General features: G+C 37.8%; 1 protein-coding gene across 7 annotated transcripts in view; it reads right to left on the minus strand.

Moving 5' to 3' along the window:
- Positions 1 to 23,100, minus strand: part of LOC149024404 (ubiquitin C-terminal hydrolase 12) — a 43,836-nt gene that overhangs the window by 16,969 nt on the left and 3,767 nt on the right. For all 7 annotated transcript variants that reach the window (XM_089144663.1, XM_089144661.1, XM_089144662.1 and 4 more), the window contains 12 exons: positions 17,466 to 17,575; positions 17,327 to 17,401; positions 16,490 to 16,568; positions 16,237 to 16,383; positions 16,040 to 16,120; positions 15,816 to 15,935; positions 12,362 to 12,484; positions 8,658 to 8,735; positions 8,473 to 8,561; positions 8,247 to 8,355; positions 7,983 to 8,051; positions 7,781 to 7,891 (listed from right to left, as the gene is read on the minus strand). In XM_089144663.1, coding sequence (XP_089000789.1) covers positions 7,781 to 7,891; positions 7,983 to 8,051; positions 8,247 to 8,355; positions 8,473 to 8,561; positions 8,658 to 8,735; positions 12,362 to 12,484; positions 15,816 to 15,935; positions 16,040 to 16,120; positions 16,237 to 16,383; positions 16,490 to 16,568; positions 17,327 to 17,401; positions 17,466 to 17,575 — 1,191 coding nt within the window. The remainder of the gene's footprint in view (positions 1 to 7,780; positions 7,892 to 7,982; positions 8,052 to 8,246; positions 8,356 to 8,472; positions 8,562 to 8,657; positions 8,736 to 12,361; positions 12,485 to 15,815; positions 15,936 to 16,039; positions 16,121 to 16,236; positions 16,384 to 16,489; positions 16,569 to 17,326; positions 17,402 to 17,465; positions 17,576 to 23,100) is intronic.

Below are 23,100 nucleotides of genomic sequence, written 5' to 3' on the forward strand. Positions count from 1 at the left end.
CTTCTACTCAACAAGCTTTATGATTAATCCCAGAAGTTCTACGAAGTGTTCCTGAATAAAATCTAACAAGACAGAGCAGAAGATGTCAAGCAGAACACTGATGAAAGAGTTTCAAGTTGGGCAAGATTGTCCCCTAACCTTACTCCTAGGCATAGATCAAGGCATCTGGTAGCATCCTGACCATTCTTTGGTCAAGGCGTCCTGGTATCGCCTTGTCACCTAGGCAACGCCTTATTGCGTTGCTTGGTGTCATCTTGTTTTTCATTACCCTCTACTGCCTTGCTTCTCCTTGCCTTGCTTTGCCTTGCCTCGCCTTGACAACTATGCTCCTAGGGAATTCAGTAAATTGCTTCACTTGTGAAAAACGAAGACACTAAAAGAAACATATATTTCTAAAGACCACCATACTAATAGGCTCCTTTTTTTGAATGAATAAAAGAACCAAAGGTGCAAAACCAATGGGGTACAAGTACCCTTTTGTTGAAGGTCGTTCGAGCTTTTCTTGGGAGTATTGCATGGGTTACTTCAGCATCATAGCGCCTGGTACTCGAACATTGGCTCGAGGCCTTTTTCCTACCAATTTCTACCCTAAAAAAGCAAGGTCACCTTGCGTCCTTGAACCGATAACCATCTCTCAGCTTACCTAACCTCCTCCGTCCCTCAAGACCAACAAGGGGTAGTAAAAGAATATTCACATGTTGTCCATCGACTACGCCTTCTAGCCTGATCTTAGGCCCTGACTCACCCTCCGTGGACTAACCTTGCGGAGGAACCCTTAGGTTTTTTGGGCATTGGATTCTCACCAATGTTTGTGTTACTGAAGCCGACATTCTCGCTTCCGCTTTGTCTACATCTGCTTGCACTGATGGCAAGAGAAAGATTTATCATCTTTATGGGATTAGATCCTGAGTTATTGCAAAGTTTAAAAAACAAAAAAAAATAATAATAATCAATAAGATTCTATTATGGAAGTAAATATTCTCGTATTTATTGCTACTACACTTTTCGTTCTAGTTCCCATTGCCTTTTTACTTACCATCTACGTAAAAACAGTAACTCAAAATAATTGGTTTGAATGAAACTTGACCTCTTAAATCTTATCAATGATTGAAGGAATGAAAGAGAATCAAATTCCCCGTCTTAAACAAAATATGCGGACTAGAATCAGTAGCCTATGAGATCCCCTCGATGGACAAACCTTGCGAAGGAACCCTTAGGTTTTTCGAGCATTGGATTCTCACCAATGTTCACATTACTCAAGCCGACATTCTCACTTCCTCTTTGTTCACACTTGCTCACGCGGGTACTTCACTCTAAGGCGCAAAACACCATGGTAAAAATTCGAGGGAAACTCAAGTTTTGACCGGGTGAAAATGGAAAAGTTAGGAAACTTGGGAAATTTCAAGGAAACCGAGGACTTTTCCGTACAAGTTTCGATAGGTTTTAGAGAATATTTTGGGGTGGGATTCTGTATTTAAGCTAATTAGAGTATAAAGAACACATTGGTTGTATTTTGCTAAAAAACTCAATGTAGATATGTCATTCAATGTACATAACATCAATGTAGAGTTGTCCGAAAAGTACATTATAAACTTAATTACTTAAGCACATAACATTCAATATATAATTTCTAACTTCAAAATAGTTAACAATAAAAGGAAAATACAATTTAGTGCTAAGAGGAGTGCCAAGAGTAGATTCATCCTATGAGCTGAGTAGTACTATGCCTGTAACATCCTCTCCTCCAACCAACGAACATACACATCCCATGACATTTTATGCCTATGGTTGTCAAGATAATCAACTACTATAACTTTATGAGTCTGGTCATCAACATGCTTAAGATAACCAACCTGAGGGAATACGCACTTTGGATAGGGAAGTCCTGATAGAGGGGGCATTTGTCGTGGTATTTGGGGAAACATGAAATAAACAAAAAATTTGAAAATTTGGGAAAGCTACAAAATTTACAAGAAAAAGTCCCAAGTTTCCAGGAAATTTCCCAAGTTTCCCATGAAATTTGGGAATTTTTTTTTCTCATGAACCAGCTGGTCCAATTGGGTTGAACCAAGTTTCAACAAGTTTCGACGAAATTTCGATAGTTTCGATCGAAACTGAGGACTCTTTTTGGGTCCTCGTGAGTTTCGTTTTGCATTTTCCAAAATGCGAAATTTCGACACATTTCGACCGAATTTTGTACCATGCGGAACACTAACCCACCGATGCATTTTTACATCCACAACTTCGGCAGATCAATTGGCCCCATTCATCTTCAGCACAAGAGCACTCGATCACTGATCTTTAGGCAAACCTTCGGCTATCTCTTGCACCCCTACCTCCTTTATCACTGAGAGGTCATCTAGGGGCGTTAGCTGGTAATCCTATAATATCAACAGCAGATTACAATATCAGGAGCTTTCCCAAATATCATACAATATTCCTGTGTTTCTTATTCATCCACCAAGAGTAGATATTTCCAACCCATCTTAATAAGACTTAATGATGCACATACATGGTCTTCGACAGACACAAACCCAATTTGGTGTCTAGATATAGATGAACCAGGTACAGTTTTGAGTCATGGGTCTAGTAGAATTTTAGGAATTATGTTATTTGGGAAACTAATACCTTTTGGTTTATTTTAGTCTATATATTTTTGTAGTTAGCTGCACCAGACATATGGTTCCAAATTTTTCTGTGTCTAGTTTAACAAAGTTTCTGACTCTTATATTTTTCTTTATATATGATGTTATTCCCCATAATTATGACATATGAGATAATGAATTAAGGTTTTAGAGCCTGTGCATGCAATCTTTCCATCCATGCAATTCTGATTTCTTCCAGGCTTCCCTTTCTCCTAAGCAGCTCTCCACCAATATCATATTTGTATCAAAGCCAAAGGACCAACAACCTTCTCCATTGATCTCTCAACCCATTTGTCTTCATCTTCTCTATCCCTCTCTTCCGTTACTGTTCTGCAGTAATTGGGGGCAACAAAAAACAAACAAAATAAATATTTTTCCTTCTTCCAAAACCTGCACCTTTCTTCTTCTTCTGCAACCCAGGAGAAAAAAGACCAACCCTGTGAAAGCAGATGAAATACTCGGACGATAGGGGAAGAAAGTTGAAAACCAATAGCAATGTAGCATCCCAAATCAGTAAATCACTCCAAAGGTTCAAGAACCTGATCTTGAAGGCCAACTCAGAGATCCAAAAAACCGAGTTACCACCAAGTTCGGGTAAAAAATTTATTGAAATCAAAGCCAAATAAGGGTGAGCACCGAGATACACCAAGATCTCACTGAGATTTGACAAAGAAATCCCATATATGACCAAGGTACCCAAAATACTAGTAAGATATCACCAATATGTCTGAGACATGATCAAGATTTTCGAGATCTCGTTTGAGTAGGGGAAATCCAGGGTTTACACCATCTCATCTCAATATCTAATAAAAAGAAACTATGTTATCGAGACATTAGCATGTCCTCAAACCATGATCCCTACAGAAAGCACCTTCAATTATCACTAGAAATCACCCCCGCTGCCTTCTTCCCTCCTCCTTTGTGACCCCAATCAAATTGTCACACTTAGTTAAAAATTAATATAAAAACAATAAAGACAACAAGAGGAGAGGACAAGACAGCAAACCACCCCCTTCCCCCCCCCCCCCCGCACCCACCCACCCAAAAAAGAACGAAAAAGAGGAGAACAAAACCATATCTTGTTGAAGTTATCATTACAAGTCAATCTCCAGCAACAGCCTCCTCCAAAGTCGGGGATCTCCAAGATTTTGTCCTGGTTCCTAGATAGCAGCTTCCTAGACAGATTTATATAGTTCAACTGTTGGATTGACAATCTCATTCAAGAAGCCGAGATGAAATTCCAGTCTCATGATTTACCACTGATTAAAGTTCTCCATCTCTCCACCAATTGCAACCAAAGCATTTATTGTTCACTTCCTCTGGTTCTCCAATGGTAGAAATCTTACCCATCCCCTTCCACTGTTCCAAAAGCATGTCCTCTCATTTACACCTTTTTCCCCTTCTCTACTTTTTCCCTATTTTAGCTTCATCATTGCCCCATTACTTCCTTCAGGTACTTTACTTATTGTAACCTTCCACAGTGACCTTGCACCCACTCTTATATTCCATTTAAACTCTTTTAGTTTTTCACCAAGCATACTCCTATCAGTAATATTCATTTAAATTGTCTTCCTCGCTAATTCAAGTTCAATTTATTTACAATTCTGCAATTGTAATCGTAAACCACATAACGAAAATTGATCGATGCAATTTAGTCCTGTCAATTGGACATGGATCCTCTAAACTACAGATAAAACTTTGTTACTTGACAATAGATTTTGGGAGCTTCTGCCGATATTAAGTACATTCTATGGCTAGATGCCAAGCATGATACAATCAACACAAGGCAAATCTGATTTGGAAAACGAACGCAATCAAATTGAACTACACGATCCAATCAAAGTTGCCATTGAAGAATTGACTGACAATCCAAATTTGGTGGTTGAAACTTATGACCAAATTCCCATTGAATAGATACCATTCATCAGCAACTCGTGATGTTTGACCATGAAACACACCAGATCATCAAACCATCAAAGTCAATCTCTAGATGCCAATCTGAAGGGTTGATACTCATTCATGAATGAGTGTTTCTCAACACAAGGGGAATTGATCCAAATGCCATGGACCGACCAAAACCCAATCATGTATCTAGATAGAGATGAAGCGGACAATTTGAGTGATGGCTATAGTAGGATTTTAGGAATTTATGTTATTCAGTAGGATAAAATATTTCCGTTTCGAATTATTCTATTTCTTTAATAAGTTAACTGCATAGATTTTGGTTTCCTTTTATTTGAATCAGTGTCTGAGCTAGAGAAAGTGTGTTGTTTTAGGGCCCACTAATCTTTCTTTAAGTGTGATGTAATTTCCAATTGTTAGAGACACATCTGGAAAAATAATTATTTCCCTTGCTAATTTTTAAGTTCAACTTATTTTTGCAATTCTGCCATTGTTATCAAAACCCACCACATAGAGATTTGATAATACAATTTACTCCTTCCAATTAGTGATGGATTCCCCTAATTGTCGACAAAACTTTCTGGTAATTTCCAATTGTTAGAGACACGTCTGGAAAAATAATTATTTCCCTTGCTAATTTAAGTTCAACTTATTTTTGCAATTCTGCCATTGTTATCAAAACCCACCACATACTGATTTGATCATACAATTTACTCCTTTCAATTAGTGATGGATTCCACTAATTGTTGACAAAACTTTCTAATTTAGTGTCAGTTCTTAAGAGCCTCTGAATATTAACAATACAATCTACAACAAGCGACGATCAAGCTGAAGTACATAGTCCAACCAACAATGTGATTTCATTAGGAGTCTCTAATTTTTCTTTATATAAAACATAATTCCCTATTGCTGGACATGGATACAAGATAATGAATTAATTCGAGAGTGCCTGTGTGCAAGCACTCTTCCCCTACCGCCACCCCTGTTCTTGCTCTTTCATCAGCTGCATTCTTCCCTTCATTGCAACTCTAATTTTTCCCAGACTTTCCCTTTTATTAATCAGCCATCCACCACTAAACCTTCTAAGATGCATGCATCTCCAAGGACCAACGCAGATACATTTACAAGTTGGGTGAGTCATCATCAAACAATGAGAATAGCATCCATCAAGAAGTTCATAAGCCATCATTGCCACCTTCAGCTCTTCAGTAATAGAAAACCCATTCTGATTCCTAAAGACCAATCTCATTCCAGCTGGCCCAGCATTGAAAAAACCGGTCATTAAACTAAATTATATCAAAACAAAATAAAAACAGATACCATTATTCAACAGTAAGGCCATCCTTCCATATAGATTTCCTATGCAGAATTGCAGTGATTGTGGTACCAAAAATACTGCAACAGAGAGGTGGATAAGAAGCTAAAACACCTATACCCTGTTGATCCATTTATGACAGACAAATCGGAGAAAAACTCGCATTAAACCCCTCAGACTTTGGTTGATTCCCTTTGGCATATGTTGGGTTGGGGGTAGGATAGTGGTTGGAACCATGGGACCAAATAAGAATTATATTCCTTGTGCAAAGATAAACTTGAAACTTCAAGACACTGAACATATCAACCTCGGGGCAAGTTAAATACAGGCACAAAAGGAAAATCATGGGAAAGACCGTCTTCAACCCTGGAGTGGAAAAAGGATGAAACCAGTAGAACCAGAACAGAGCAGACGAGTTCCAGCAACAACACTCCCCCACACACAATCAACTTGAATTCAAACTTCAGAGAGGAAACATTGCCCACTAACCTGTTAAAACAACCCAACTGTAACCTGATTCTCCCACTAGGAACCAGGCAATGAATCTATAAAAGATGACAAAGCATATCAACAGATCTTGGAATGAAATTTAAATCTGAATACTGGCTGGGTGAAAGCCTAGGAAACTGAACTTGGAAAGTTGATCTGCCCAATAGAAAGCATATTCCAGTTAGAACTTTGGAACCAATTGACTAGATTTAGGGGTTCAGTGAGGCATTCTCCTGAAGATGGTGTTACCCTCCATCCAGGGGAAGGAAATGAGAGGAGAAGATGAAAAGAGGTCATAAAACCTATTCTTATCGTACCAAGTTGGCAACAACAAACACCATATTAAAACCAATTCATCAAATCTTCCAATAAATGTGATTAAAAGAATATCTGAAATTAAACAAAAATTCCTAACTCGAATATTCCTCCTCAACTAAAACTAAACAGAACACTAACATGGACCAAACAACTTTTAATGCTTAGCTAACTAAAACTAAAAGGCTAAAACAGAAGTAACAAGATACACCCAATGAATAAATAATAAATAAATAAAGATCCAATTAGATCAAAAAATTATTCAAAAATAGGACATATCTCTCTATACCAGATGGATTTGGGCCTGTCCAAAGCAGTGTACTTCAACAGAACCAATGGCTCAAATTCCAATGCAAAATATAAAGTCACCACGACTCTTTGGTTGATCTTGTATCCATACAGACACAACACAACAGCAGAAGAGCAAACATGGCCAATGCTCAACCTCCAATTGTTACTCTTCCACTTGGAGCTTTTAACCTGGCTGGATTATGAGGCTTGTGAAGGACCAACAAACCATCCACATCGCAGATGATGTTATAATTATCAAAAACTGAGACTAAACCATAAAAGCATGATTCCACAAGACTAATACCCTTGAACCTACGAACTGTACAACATCGATTTATGAATTAAATGCTACTTAAACTAGTAGATTAGAATGTTATCTGTGAAATATTACAACACTAAAGTGCATGGTTGTCAAAGCTTCTGCCTAGGTGCACCTTGGCAGCCGCCTAAGCGCCTAGGCGCCTAGGCCCATCATTGGGTCAAGGAGACTTGGTGTCACTTTGTCGCCTAGGGGACGCCTTATTGCCTTGCTTGGTGTCATCATGGTTTTTGTTGCCTTCTATCACCTTGCCTCGCCTTGACAACCATGCTCAAGTGTTTCCCACTGCCTACTTCTACAAGAACAACTGCCAGTGCTATTATTAAACACAACAAATACTACCATTGACACAGCCTTATCCCAAACAAATGGGGTTAGGGTAGCAGCCTAGCACAACAACTAATGATAAACATAACTTCAGCCGAAAGTGGTTTTGGAAAAATATGAAAAGTAAATGTTTGTATACTAGTCAATATGGACTCGCACTAATTCAAAACGGAATACCTGGCGATTGTGTACATACTCCAAATACGACGGAACATCAGGATAACGGTATTGTTCATCAACATCAACCTGAGCACACTTCTGGAAACAAATAATGTCCCCATCTTCAAGCTGCAAACATAGGACACATATTAAAGAAACTGAAAAAGGGGACAGAGGGAGGGGGAAAAAGCAACAAAATTAACCCCCCAAAATAAAATACCTGGCTAGATCGAAAGGTGAGTTTCTTGTCAATGTGTTCACACATGACACTGGGCTCAAACTTAATTTCCTGGTCAGCACAAAACAAATACATAAAACTAAGAAAAAAACAAATTCCTAATGTTATCATATAACACCAACAATCGGAGTGTTACCCCATTAAAATGTGATTGGCTACATGGTCCCATTCAAAGCCAACATAAGTAAATAAAAGAAGTGCAAAGCAAGGCTTCGTTGTTGTTCAAGTAAAGGACCAGAGACTGACCTCAAAGAGCTCAATTTCTTCGTTGGGGGCAAAGCCAGCCATTTCATTTAGTTTTGTAAGGATATCTACTGGCTTACCAACACCCTTAACAAAAAGCCTTCCAACATACCTGACAAAATTAAGCAAAAGTAAATAAAAATAAAAACAAAATCAATCATGCCATTTGATTAACCCCCAAAAAAATGTCTACAGAAGAAACAGTAAAAAGGTTGGAAACACTAAGCACCGAAGTTCTTCTTTCTCAGGGTCATATAGCTTGAAGAAAAGCAGAATATCCTCTTTCGTCTTGTCCGGTGGAGGAATAGGACGCAAATCCTTTACAAAATTGGAAGAAAAGCATTGAGATTACACAGAAATAATACTCAACCATGCTTGACAGCATATTATTGTAATTAATATAATAATATTTACCAGCCCTAGCTCCACTTCCAAGAATAACTTAAGTTCTGCATTATGTGCTTTATTTGAGACCTCCCTCAACTGTCCAACCTACAAGGAAGGTTGCACAAATCATAGAATGCATATTGACCATGTAATAGGCAGCAATAACATTAAAGAACCAACCAACCTGCTAATATAAATACTAAAACCATAACCAAGTGCTTAAACTACAAAGAAACTATGGGGTTTCTTTCGGGAGGCATGGGGGCATGGGGGTGGGAGAGAGAGACCTAGGTTTTTAAAAAGGGGAAGGGGGGAAAGAAACCTCAAAACTTAATAATGAAACTCCCATCATCTAGCCACTGGCAGAACCTCAGCAAGCAGTTTGAATTCATCATGCATCCATCGGGGTCTGTAACTAGGTTTTCGCGTCTATAGAGGTGCCCTTATGTTTACGTTATTGTCTTCAACTTAGATCAGAAAGAGACTTGGTTCAAAGCCTAAAATTTAGCATCCAAATATATTCCAATACTACTGGATTGAATATTCAAGAGAGAAGTCTACTTTGACATATCTTCCTCCAATTTTGGACATTCTGATATTATCCACTATGTGATGACATTACAGTGCAAAAGACATATAAACAAATCTAATGAATTTAAGCTGGATAGCTTTTTTTTTTTTTTTTTTTTTTGGGGGGGGGGGGGGGGGGGGGTTAGGTAACTATTTAATATATATATATATATAGGGCTTTGTCCCTGGGCCCTGAGAGATTTGACCCCATGACCCCAAATTACAAGGCACTGATCTTTGCCAACTGAATGAACCCTTGGGCTTTTAAACTGGATAGTTGTTACATTGCTGGATCTTCCTCTAGTTTTGGACACACTAACATTAACCATTATCTGAAGGCATTTGACGCAGGTCCAGGGCCAAATTGGCCAACTTCCCTTCAAAATTAACTTAGGGTTGAAAGAAATGGGTGTTGGGCCTTTGCTCAGCAGGTTATGTGGTCATGAGCCAACTCTATGGGCCCATAAGTTTAGTGGTCAGGTCATGTACGAAAATAGGTTTTTATTTTAGATTAATTGGTTTAATGATGTAAGTTCTACCCAACTTAAGTGATAAAGGCCGAATAATCTTTTCATGTTTTATTTTAGTTTTAAAGCCAACCTAGGATATGACAAGGAGTCCTTCTAGTTTACTCATAAGAGTCCTATAAGAATTTGGATTTGTATGTTGAGTACAACTAGGTTAGGCAGTTTCAAAGTCCTAATTCAACTAGGACATCTTATGTATGGCTTTAAATAAAGCCCTGGACATGTAACAAAGTACAAATCGAAGAATTAATAAAAAGTGTGTTGCTGCCTAAGAGCAAGGTTAGTAGAGCCTCTCATTAGTGGTAAGGGACCTTCATGCGATCAGGTTTCTAGTTGAAAGGATTCTCCTTTGGCAGAACTCTTTGTCTGCCTACACTTCACCATTCCCTTCTGCAGGCTTTAGACTCAAGTAACAAGCCTAGACTGATTCCCCCTCTTTGTCCCACCCTAACTTACTGGCTCTTCTTCCCCTACACTGCTGCCTACTTTTTCTTTCCCTTAAAACCTACTTTCCCATCTCCCCAAACCCACCAAAGAATACCCCTCCCTTCTAGATCTATAACACCCCCCCCCCTTCCTGCACAACTCCCCTCCCCATTTGATCCCAACCCCAACTCTGTTTTCCCCCTCCAAACCCTAAAAAAATTGATTTCCTAGAATCACCAAGCCCTAGCCCTAGCCCTAGTCTGAAATCTGAAAGGAAAAACAAAACAGTTCAAATTTCTTAAACCCTAGACCTAAACCCTAAATCAGACGTGAAACTCCAACCGAGAAGGACTCCAACCCCTTACAGCCTCGGCCGAAGGTCTAGTAAATTGACCGCTGTTCATCTATTTGATCTTGGTTGGGTGGCCCTCACCCTATTGAGGCTACACCTCAGCATTACAATGTCAAAATGACAAATAAACAAAGCTAATTTTTTAGCTGGATAGTTGCTTTCATGTAACAGTGGATTTTAGGGTTAGATATCCAGGATCTTCTGGGATGGGTCCAGCACTTCATTAGGGATTTTAGGGTAAACTAGGGTTTTGGCCAGGGTTTAGGATGGGTCTAAAGTTGCTGGTCCTGTAGGTTAGAGGAGGTGTTGTGGGTATTCTATAGTCCAGGACAGATTTAGGAAGGTAGGGAGGGATGGGGCTTGGGGTTATTTCTAAAATTTCTGGAAATTTCAAAAACTCTGCAACTTCTCAATGAAGAAGATGAAGTGCAGGAATTTTGCAACTCCAGAAACAGGGCAGCTTTGGGGAAATTGGGATTAGGACTCCAGTCTAGGGTTAAGGCGACTCAGAGAGAGTGAAAAAAGGGAGGAAAGGGGTTGGGGTTTGAGTTGTGCAGGGTGTGATAACCTGCTGTATTGCAGGGAGGAAGGGGCTGAAGGGGAAGGTTCACAGCAGCTTAGGCTGGTCTAGGATTGAGCTGTACCTAAAGGGGAAGGCAGGGAAATGATTTGCAATGGGGTTGGATCTGTTTTTAAGGTCTGAGATGGAGGGGAGGGGCTGTGACAGCTGCGGCCAGAGATAAAGAGGATTAGGGTTTGCTGGGGGTATTCCACCTACTTGAAACTAAAGAACTTGCACAAAACTCTGTGTGCTTGATGCAGCAAAGAAAGCCTTCAAGTTGAAGAAACAATGCACAATACCCAGCCGCAAGGTGTCCCTCAAGATCCCATTACTTCTCAAGCCAATCCACAAAACTCTGGTTTATTCAGTAATCAAGACTGCCAAATACATGAAAGGCTATTTATAGCCACCCAACTCTAAATAGACTCAAATACTCTTTCCTAATTTGAAACAAACTCAAATAAGACTCCTAAAAGGAAATAACTCTTTCCTAATGACTCAAAATAGGACTCCCTAAAAGGATATTACTTAACCACTAAGACTCCAAATTAGGACATAAAACTGAGTTAACTAATTAGACTGGACTTGATCACCATTAATACTCGACTTGGATGGATTCGCCCCTCTTAGTTGGGCTCTGGCTCACGGGTGGGCATGGGTCCTCTTTGGGGCTGGCTGGGGCTGGATACATCAGTTTCACTGCTTGACTTCCTCTAGTGTTGGACAACTTTCTCTCCCCTCTTTTTTCTTTTTTCCCCCTTTTCATGTGAGGGTTGTGTGTGTGCTTTATGGTTGAGGTTGGTGGGGATTGTTACCATTGGAATAAGTGAAGAAATGCAAAAGCTTTTGCATCACAATACTTCACAATCTTCACTCAGAACCCTTCTTCCGAAATTTGCACTTTCCTCATCAAAACAAGGAATACTAACCAGAACAATAAACTTAGCTCATAAAAAACCTAGAAGTTGTATATCCCGAGCTGATGAACACACCAAAGGGCCACATCAACAAAAATAAGGATGACTATGGTAGGCAAATATCACTCAAATGCCGAATTGCCAATGAAGGCATAGGCAGCTCGCTTTGTCTGTCTTTAATAAAGAACACTAAGAAGTAAATCAATGCCTCCGTATCAAGATTCACGATAACTCAAGAAATATGGGGAAACTAGATAACAAAATCTCTTTTTTTTAAACGAGTGCAAAATGCAGCAGAAATAAAGCAGTAGCACAGCGCAACATTCATGACTACTTTATAGTACTATAACAACAAAAATATGATTAAAGGTATTTACTGATTGTTGCTCTTCCTGATAAGTCAATGGCCGGTTTGGACGATATGTATGGTTTTGACGTTTGGCCCAAAGCCAAAAGCGCTGATATTGCACTGGAACGCCAAACTCTTTTGCAACCTCCTCCTGTGGACAACTTCATGGTTAGATAACCAGAAAAGCTTGAATATTGCAATTTCTTTGCATGTATGAATAGAACATACATCAGTAAACTAAAATGATCATTCATTAGTGAAACCACTGCATATACCCAGACAAAAAAAAAAAAAAAAAAGGGAAAAAGGATCACCACTAAAGCATATATGTATATGCACGCACAGACCCAAGCTATTTTTATTGCATATTGGCAGGACGATCATCAGAGATGTCAAATGAGATCTTACACAGCACCAGAGAAAGGTTAATGTCATCATCCCTGGTATAAGTTGAAATCTAGGTAGTATATTGCCATGAGTTCAATGAACTATTCATTTCTGGCCCAGAAAATTGACAGTTGGACAATTAATTCATCATATAAAATTGTCTTATAGGCAAAAGAAAAGAAAAAAAAAAACTCCACATTGGTCCTGCTCTGGAAAGCTGCCTAAATGATCCACCATTTAGTACACCTCAGAAAAATAATGCAGCAATTCCAGCCATTGAATAGAAAAATATCTCACAATAAGCAACAAGTCAGATTACAAAACATAATTTAAACAATTCCAGCCATTGATTAGAAAGACATTACATAATAAGCAACATGTCAATTTACAGAACCTAATTTAACACTCTCCCTAATATAGTCATGCCTGTCCATGCATGCCTATATTACTCCAAGTGTCTGACTACTATTATACACTCCCAAGGTAATAGATTTTTCAGAGCTCTATCTTGACACTTAGCAACTCTGGTTTTTGGATGAAACATGAAATGTGGGCAGTGAATTAGCAGACTGCCTCCCTCCCCACAATATTTGAACCCCATCTCATCTGATATGTGGTAGATTTTTACAGTGATTTTGGTGACACTCCCTACATAAACCATGTAAGGATGGAAAAATCTCAATTTCTAAACATAACCAATTTTTATTAATTGCATTTTGCCAAAGACAAAATAACTTTGTTAATTGCATTGATTGCATTTTGCAGGTGACTTACTTCTTGTACATAACAACACCAATGAGGAGCAAATATCAAACACTCAGTTTAAACTTTAGAGAGAAGTGATTCTGATAGGAAATGGATACGGACTAATAATCATTTGCTTTATTACTCTAAAACATTTCTATAGTGATTAGAAGGGCCTAAACGAGGGTAGATATCAAGATTGAGGACCCATCTTGGCCATATTACCATAAAAACACATCACCAACCTTAATGGGGGGAAATTCACCACTTCTGACATCTCTGCAGAACCCGATTCCGAGGCCAGAAAAACCCATGGGCGTAATTGAGTGCTAAAAACTTGCTTTTTAATTGATTTGTTTAAGTAATTAGTAGTTTTTTTCCTAGGGCTCTTTCTATTCTAGTTATCTAGATGGAGTGGATTTCATTTGTGATTACTTATTAAGATACTGCATAGCTTGTAACAGAATTCCTTTCCATGATTCCACACAAATATTGATTCAGTTGCTGCAATCTATTAAAGGTTATAAACAAGGGGAAGACTGGATTTCAGTGGCCAATAAATATAAGAAAAAATAGATTTTTGGGTTTTAAACCATGCCATGCTGTCAGACACAGTCAACAAGGGTGAGAAGCCTGTACCAATAAGCAGATGAGAATCCCTGGAAAGAGTGGGAGTCTCAACCAAATCCTATCTTTTTCTAATTTCTATCAGTTCTTTGTTTCTATTTCAATGTGTGGTCTGCTACAAGTGATTCAGTGGCACTTGAAAAATTCCTACCTACAGGAGAATGAAATTCAACAACCCCACTCCCCCCCCCCCACACAAAAAAAAATCCCCCAACAACCCCAAATCTTAAGACATTCTGCACAGACCAATGTTACCACTCTAAGATTGAGAAAGCACAAAGATTTTCAAAAACCCATCAATGTAGACAGGCAAAAAAGAACTTTGCCATATTTTATGTCTCGTATTGGAAGGCCAGATTCCACGTCGACCCCATTTAGTTGGGTCAAGGCGTGGTGATGATTATTCAATTTTGAGACCCCAAAAAAAATTCCTACAGGGGAAAGAAAAAATACAGATGTTACATCAATATTCTGTCTCTATCTCCATCAACACTCTAAAATAGCCATTTGCATAGGGTTGCAAGGGTCATCGATATTACGTGGGACTAGACAATTATGGTCACCAATATTATGTTGCAAGAGATAATTATTCCCAAAATTATGCCAACAAAAACCAGTATATGAACCAAGGAAAAAAATTCGAACGAAATAGGAATTTCGACCTTGTAAAAGGCCGAAATTTCGATGTTTTGGTCAAAATTTCAGTCGAAACTGGAATTTTTTTTTGGAAATTGAAACTTCAATTTCAGGCCTATATGGACTCAAAATGATTTGGATTCTTGCATACTACCTATTTCAAGCATAATAAACACAATGGAATTAGTATTTTGCCCAAAAAAAAAAAAAAACATTGAAAATTGATCATTCAAGTATACTAACAAATGACTGGTTCCAACAAATGCAAATTGTATTGCATACAGGCATAGAATCATCAGTATACATGAATTGTTTGGTAGAACGATTACATCTACAACAAGTCAACAAAATAAAATGACCGACTAGATCAAGTTATGGTGTCTCACATATATTAAGTTGAAGCCAATATATCATATATACATAAAATAAAAATACATAATTTTAGAAAATAATTATTAAAATCAGAAAATGAAAAAATGGCAGCAAATAATAAAAAGATAAGTAACAAAACACAATCATAGATCATAGTCCTAGGCTAAACATATATTAATTTCAAGGCAATACAAGATCATTTAAGGCATGAACAAAACAAAAATAAAAAAAGGGGAAGTTTGGAACTGTTGGGTATGGCTTATGCTTCACATTATATTGTTGCCGAAGTTCTCTTGGTAGTTGTTGTGGCTTAGGAGGCGTTTGGAGGCAAAAAAAGAGCAAAAGAGGTGTTTGAAGGCAAAAGAGTTGTGGAAATTAGGTGAAAATGGGATAGAAATCAACAAAAACTAAGGAAAAACAAGTTGGAATGTTGAAATGTTCGAAATTTCAGTCGAAATTGTTGCAATTTCGTCGAAATGGTCAAAATATCGGTCGAAACCCTCCAAAATGGTCGAAATCCCCGAAATTTCGGTCAAAATTTAACACTTCTTTGAAATAATTGGAATTTCGTTTCATTTTTTAAAAATGTAGACATTTCAACCGAAATTTCGAATTTTCTTCTATGATATGAACTGAACTCGACTAGACTGAACAAAAGCGCGTCCCAAAAGCCAAACTTCCTGAAATGCAATAACACTAAAAGAACTAAACCATACCTTAAAAACGCCAAAAGGCATTTGCTTTTGAATACGAAAGTTCCGAACTTTTTCATGATCCACAAGATCAAAATAAATATCCTTCCCAATCTGCTCAACAAGATCCTCATTCCGTGCAACCTAATGGTATAAAACAAAAATTAGTAAGATGAGGACATGGGTCACCTTGAATACATCTTGATAGAAAATCGATTATTCAAGGAATTCACAATGTATCTCTTTACCTTTATAATTGTGTAAAGGTGTGCCTCCGCTTTTTCCTTTTTCTTATGTTCCTTTTCTTCCTGCTCTTTTTTCAACCTTATCTGAAACACAAAGCAAGATGCAGTAAGTAAAATTTCAACCCCAACTTAAAATAAAATAAAAGAAAAAAGGTGGTCAAGTGAAAAAATTCAGATAAATTATTATACAAGTATCCTACCCTTAGATGTTCAGCAATGTCCTTCTCATCCACATCGCATATTATTTTCTCTTTGTCACTTTCGCGTATATACACAAGCATGTATGCATTGGAGTACTTTGTAAATTTAAATGGGGTGTTGTTGAAGCCAGGATTTGTCTGTGGCAACTGTTTTGAGAAACCGTGAAAAGAATACACATGTTAAAATGGAATGCCAACTAGAGGATACTTAGACAATGTGCACTTAGAACCATATGAGCTACAAGAATATCACCTCTTCCTCACCACCATACTGTTCTTCCAAGGCCCTTTTCATATCTTCTTTTGTAACCCGTTCATCGTCAAACTTGAACCTGAAAATAACAACTAAGAGTTACTATGGAGAAATAATGGTTGATATAATCAAGAACACCATAACAGTAACTCTTGAACGGTACATATGTTGTAAATCATAAAACGTTATAATGAGCAAATAGGACACTAAATTGTCACAAAAACATGCATCAGAGTGCACACCCCAATGCTTCAATCCACACAGAACCCTTGTCTGAGCATTGGAAGGTGAAAGGCCAATATCAAGAAAACCACTAACAAGCCAGCATAACAACAAGAAAAGATTCAAGAGCTAGTTGAGCAGCTTATGACTTTGAAAAGGCCGAATGAATGATGAAAAGCTTTTGAAACTTTGTACACTGCAGTATCATAGCCATGTTTTTCAGGATCACTACCAGCTTATCCAGTCTGACTTGGTATCTGGCCAAATTCATCTGATATACCATATAGCATGAATAAACTAAACCACTGTGCATATAATGCCTTTGATCCTCAGATTGGTCAACAGTTTTGATAAGATTGTCAGATCCAAACTGATGCGAATCAGTATACCCCTGAGCATAGCATAGTTCACTCACAAACATGCCCTTATCTTGGCAAAAAACAGATAGGTTCAGTACCACCCATGATCAAGGACAGTTCTTTCATACAAGTCTCCTAATCTCAGAGAATACAAACAGCAGTAAATTATGAAAACATTTATTCGAGTCCCAAGAATATTCTTAAAATTTGTATTAAGTTCATACAAAGACAACCATTTCAAGGATTAGATACGTACCATTGGTCAGATAAGGTGGGCCTGATAAAAGCGTAATAGTGTCCACCATGCACACCACCACTGTGAACTAAAACACTGCAAATAAACATAGATGAGAACCAATGCTCTGATAGTTGACCAGAACAGTGTAATCAAATACCTGTGAAGTGTGTAAAGGTTGCGAACTCTTGGATCTGCATCAGGCGACATGTATTTTCTATTATCTCGGTCAAGGTCCAATTGCAGAGGGAACTCATAACGATCATTTATCTACAAGAATGAAAGCAACCCAAGAAATTAAACCATTTTCAAACAAGAACATCAAAAAGTAAAGGGGGGAATTATCCTCTCAACCAAAAGATAAAAAGATCTAGTTTCTTCTATAGCTGAGAAGAAAGGTATTCAGTTCAAAGCCAAATAACAAAATATAATGGTTTAATCAAACACATAATGACCAAAAGGAGCAAACTAACTGCTTAGTAAAAATGCAGTATATGAAGCAAAGATCTGAAATTTAATTTAAAATATAGTTTTTTTACTTCACACACAGAGCAACACAATGAGGCACTTAAAGTTGCCAATAGAGGAGGAAGACCAATGGTGCAGTGCTAGAAACTGGAATTTCAGTCAAAACCTATGCATTTGTTTCCCTGCAAATTTCAGTTATCAGAAAAGTGATTCTCCTCCAACTTTGATATTGCACAAAAATCTTCCAATGACGTAGTCAATGTCACTTCAACTTTGCTTCCCTAATCCCTAGTGCTCAAAGTACTTGTTTCAAATTTGTTGACCAGTAGTGATAGGGCAAACAAAGCACAAAAAATGAGTATTCCAAGCTTCACTGATGAACCATCTCAATATGAGTGGCATGCGTTAAAGTTTTGATCCATTTCATTTGAAGCTATATATTTTTACTATAGCCAGAGTAACATTTCAACTGGGATTTTTGGTGAAATGTAACACAGAAACAAAACCTCAGAAATCAGTTGAAGTATGTACATCTTTAAGTAGCATGTGGGTTTGTTACAAGCATTTGCAAATCAAAATATTTCTGAAAGTTTCTGCAGAACTTGGAAATATGTGCCTAATAGCCAGAAGCAACACCCCACCCACCCATGCATGCACAGGGATGGTGGAGGCTGGAGCACAATGTGGTTGATGTGTCGCAACCAACAGTTGCTGAAAACTTTTGTTTCCTTAACCACTTGGATAAAGTCAACAAGCTCAACTTTACTGTGGTCACCGGGGCACCCAGCAGGGCTGGAGTACAAGGTAGTTGATGTGTGGCAATCAACAGCTGCTGAAGACTTTGTTTCGTTAGCCCCTTGAATTGTCTAGACACTCTCGCTTTTACTCTGATCTACAAAACTCACTGGGGTAACCTGAGAATGTTGTTTTTTGATCATACACATTTCATGAAGCATCACGCATAATGCTAGGTATGGCTTACATTAAATGCTTTATGAACAGATAATGAATTACATGTCCCATTGTTTTCAAAGTTCAATTGAAGTTTCTATAAATAATGAACAATGTAACTACCAAGGTCACAGTCAAAGAATTTTCATGAAATTAGTTCAATAATTAACATCTATTGGTATCCCCAAATTCTAACTAGCAACCAAGGGATTTATTTTTCTCAACACAACACAAAATTGGTGCATCAGGTGGCAGCCGGCCCTGGAAAAAAGACCCAGCTGAACCATTTTCACATGGATTACACAATCTTACATGAAACACTATGCTACGGTGATCCCAAAACGCAATAAATGATGTACTACACTATGACCTGGGTGCATTGATAAGTAAGCAACGGTCAGCTATGATTCCCCCACAATGCACAGACTCAGCACTCAGGTGCGGCGATTGGTAAGCAAGGGTTCCACGCCACGAACAAGTGCAGTTACCATGGTTCAAGAACTCCCGAGATCTTCACTTTTTGAGAATCTAGTCTGCGAAACTTGGGGTTTATAATATCTTACCCGAGATCTCAATCTGACCGAGATCTTGGTCAAGCCTCTGCTTTAAATATCCTATCTCTTGGTTGAGACGAGTCAAGCTAACTCGATCTTGATGGCTCTCAAACATGACCTAGAGAGTCTGAAGGAAAAGAAATAGGAGGGGCAAGAACGGAAGAGAAAGAAATAAGAACTAGAGAATCAAAAGAAAAAAATAGGAGTGAAGATAATAGAAGAGAAAGATCATAAGAACTAGCAAATCGAAAGAAAAATAATAAGAGTGAAGAAAATAGAAGAGAGGTAAGAAATAGAAATCAATAGAAAGTCAAGTAGAGAAGGGAGAAGAAGAAAATCAAAGAGAAAAAAAAATACTTATCCGATTGGAAGATACCTACCACCAGTCACCTCTTCCATCACAGTTGTGGTCCTTTGGCAAAGTCTTAAGTGCGAGTTAAACTCAAGAAAACACTTTTCCCACCGTGATAGGTTCACTCTCCTCTACTATTTCCTTTTTGCAAGCCCCATGATTCCTTTTCTTTATTTTCTTCAATGGTCGGCAAACCCGGTACAGAAAGGCTACCACACAAGCAGAGTCAAGGGGTAATTTTCCTACACAACCTCGCCCCAGCAATTTTCACTAAGAGGCTTTATTTTTTTCAATTGCCCTCAGTCCTTTTTCTCTTCCCCCAAGTTACATTTCTTGTGTTCTTTATTTGCATTGTATCCTATATTTCCTTAGTTCCCATGTAAACCTCTTCCTTTAATTGTAGTGCTCCTCTAATGTGTTTCCCAAAATTACAATTCGGCCATTATTATTATAGGTTTCACTCACAAAATTTTACACTAACTCGTTGAATTTGAGTGTTTTCTTTATCTTCAAGTTCAGAGCATGTCTGCTCCAAAGCAAAGCTTGCTATGTTGATTGATGAAGGGCAAAGCAAGAATTTTGTTTCATTATTCGTGGTAGAGATTATCATAAAGGAAAGATGAGACCATTATTCACATAAATGATTATGTTCTTCAGATTCGGTGTCTCTTTATTCTGATAGTGTTCATTGGGAAGTACGATTCTCCTCAACATGTTATCAAATTGGGGCATAAACGGCTTGATGAATGGATAGGCATCATTGATTGTGATAGAAACCATACTTGTCAAGACATGGCCAGGCCACACTTTAGGTGTCCAAGCTGATTTATAGGGGCATAGGTATCTGCTGCCTAACTGTAGGATTCCATGCACTGGTTTAATTGATGCCAAACCAGATCTTGGCACTTACTGTACCAAATATCATTTAAGTAAATGTTTTCTAACTTGATATTAGGGAGAATATGTAATCTTTTATTCTCCAGTTCACTCCATCAATGTATTGGTTTCAAAGAATGGGTCAAGTTGGAAGTCATGGTTGTCAAAGGCGTTCGCCTAGGCGACAAGGCAGAGCCTTGTTTTGAACCAATTTATTAACATGCAGTTTTTTTGTCACTTTGTCGCCTTGTGCACCTTATTGCCACCTAGACACCAAAACTGTCACATTTTTGACATTTTGTACATAATAATATTTTTTCTTATTTTTTAAAAATCAAATTTTATTCTACAAAGCCATATACAAACTTAATTGCTAGTCATTTCGGAATCAAGAATCAATGAATCATTAAATGGATAAGGCACTTATTTGGCATCACACTATCATAGAGATAAGTAAACATGTAAAACTATTACTTTTATTTTCATACTTATAATTTGATATAGTTTATAGTCATATGTTATGATGCTTGATGAGATGAACTTATGCTTGTGTTATTTTTTTAATAATCTTTCATAATTATGATTCTTTAATGCTTGTTTTTTTAGATGAACGTAATTCTTGAATGTTTGTGTAGCTTAATGTTTGTGTAGCTTATAATAGAAAATTATCAACTTAAAAGTAGTCGTATTTAAAAATTTTTACCCAACCGCTTCGGTCGCCTTATTGCCGCCCAGGTGCCGCCTAATCGCCTAGGCGAGCCCCAACTGCTTTGATCGCCTTGCTGCCCTGACAACCTTGGTTGTAACTAACATCCAGACTTGTCTTTTCACAAAACTAAAGTCATACTATGTTTAAAAGGCCTAGACTAGACTAAATATCAAAGTCCAACCCAAACTAAGCCCTAAAACCCACCAAGATGGGCCACCAAAGTAATTTGAGTTGTGGTGGCAAAAAATACCATATCTCGGTCAAGATCTCACGAGATCTTTGTTTTCTAGGCCAACGAGGTCCCCATTGAGATCCAAATATCAAACCATGATGGGTAAAGAAGCTAATCCAAAAACATAAAATCAGAATGGCATCTTGGAATATAGGATCTTTGATAGGTAAGAGTATAGAATTAACAGCCATTTAGAATAAAAGATAGATTAATATAGCTTACATTCAAGAATATAAATGGAAGGGTAAAAAAGCTAAAGGAGTTGGATGACTTTAAACTTAGGGTACATTGGGATAAAAGTGGAGTAGGCATAGTAGCAGATAAAGATTTAAAGAACAATGTGGTGGGTGTTAAAGATTAAGCGATAGGATCATAGTTATCCAACTTGCACTAGAGAAAGAGATCGTAAATATAATTAGCACACATGCACCTCAAGTAGGACTAGATGGAAGTCCAAAATTACAATTTTAGGAACATATGGATGGATTAGTGCAAGGAAATAAATTGGTTTTCTGCTTGGAAGATCTACAATGGAAGCTATTTACCAAATTAGGAGAGTAGTGAGCCTAAGGAAGATCTTCATATGGTTTTTACAAAAAAAATATAGCAAGCCTAAGGAAGATCTTCATATGGTTTTTATTGACCTAGAAAAAGCTTATGCTAGAGTTTCTAGATTGCTTATTTGCAAACACTAAAGAAAAGAAATGTTGCAAGAAAATATATAAACATAGTTTACAAGTGACAAGTGTAAGAAAGACGAGGGCACAAGGCGGTGAATTTCCAATTACAATTAGGCTACATCAAGGATCAGCTTAAGCCCATACCTATTTGCACTTATCATGGATGATTTAACCAAAGACATTCAAGATGAGGTTCGCTAGATATTGTTTTAAGAGATGAAACACAAGTAGGGATTAATACCAAGTTAGAATCTTAGAGACCAACTTTAGAATCAAAAGGCTTTAAACTAAGTAGAACCAAGACAATATCTAGTGTGTAACTTTGGTCATGATCGGGAGATGAAACAATGAAACTGATAAGGAAGAGATTCCACAAAGAGATTATTTTAGATACCTTGGCTCAATCATAACTCAAAAAGGTGATATAAAGTATGGTGTTTCTCAAAACATTAAAATAAGGTAGATGATGAAGTGGAGAGGTACATCTAGGGTTTTATGTGATCGATGTATTCCTTTATAGCTCAAAGTAAAAATAGGTCGTCCAACCAACCATGATGTATAGTGCAAAGTGTAGGCTGTCAAGAAGCATCACATAGATAAACTCAGAGTAGCAATAATGAGGATGCTAAGATGGATGAGTGGCAAAACTAGGAAGGATAAGGTAAAGAATGATCTAATCTATAATGGGAGTAGCTCCAATAAATGATAAGCTACGAGAAAATCATGTTCAACGAAATCCTCCAAATGCCCCTACAAGGAGAAGTGATTTATCCACATCAAAGGAATTAGAATAACCATAGGCAAACCTTAGAGAACCTTAAGAGAAATGGCGAGAAAGGATATTCGTAGCTTAGACCTTATATCTAGTATGGCCTCAAATAGAGCTGAACAGAAGGCAAAGGATAAACGTACTTGACCCCATAAGTTGGGACAAGGCTTCTTGTTGTCGTGCAACCCCAGGAACACAGCACTC

Source organism: Hakea prostrata, chromosome 2, assembly GCF_041222555.1.
Source record: "Hakea prostrata isolate BN-2017 chromosome 2, UWA_Hpros_2, whole genome shotgun sequence".
NCBI lineage: Eukaryota > Viridiplantae > Streptophyta > Magnoliopsida > Proteales > Proteaceae > Hakea > Hakea prostrata.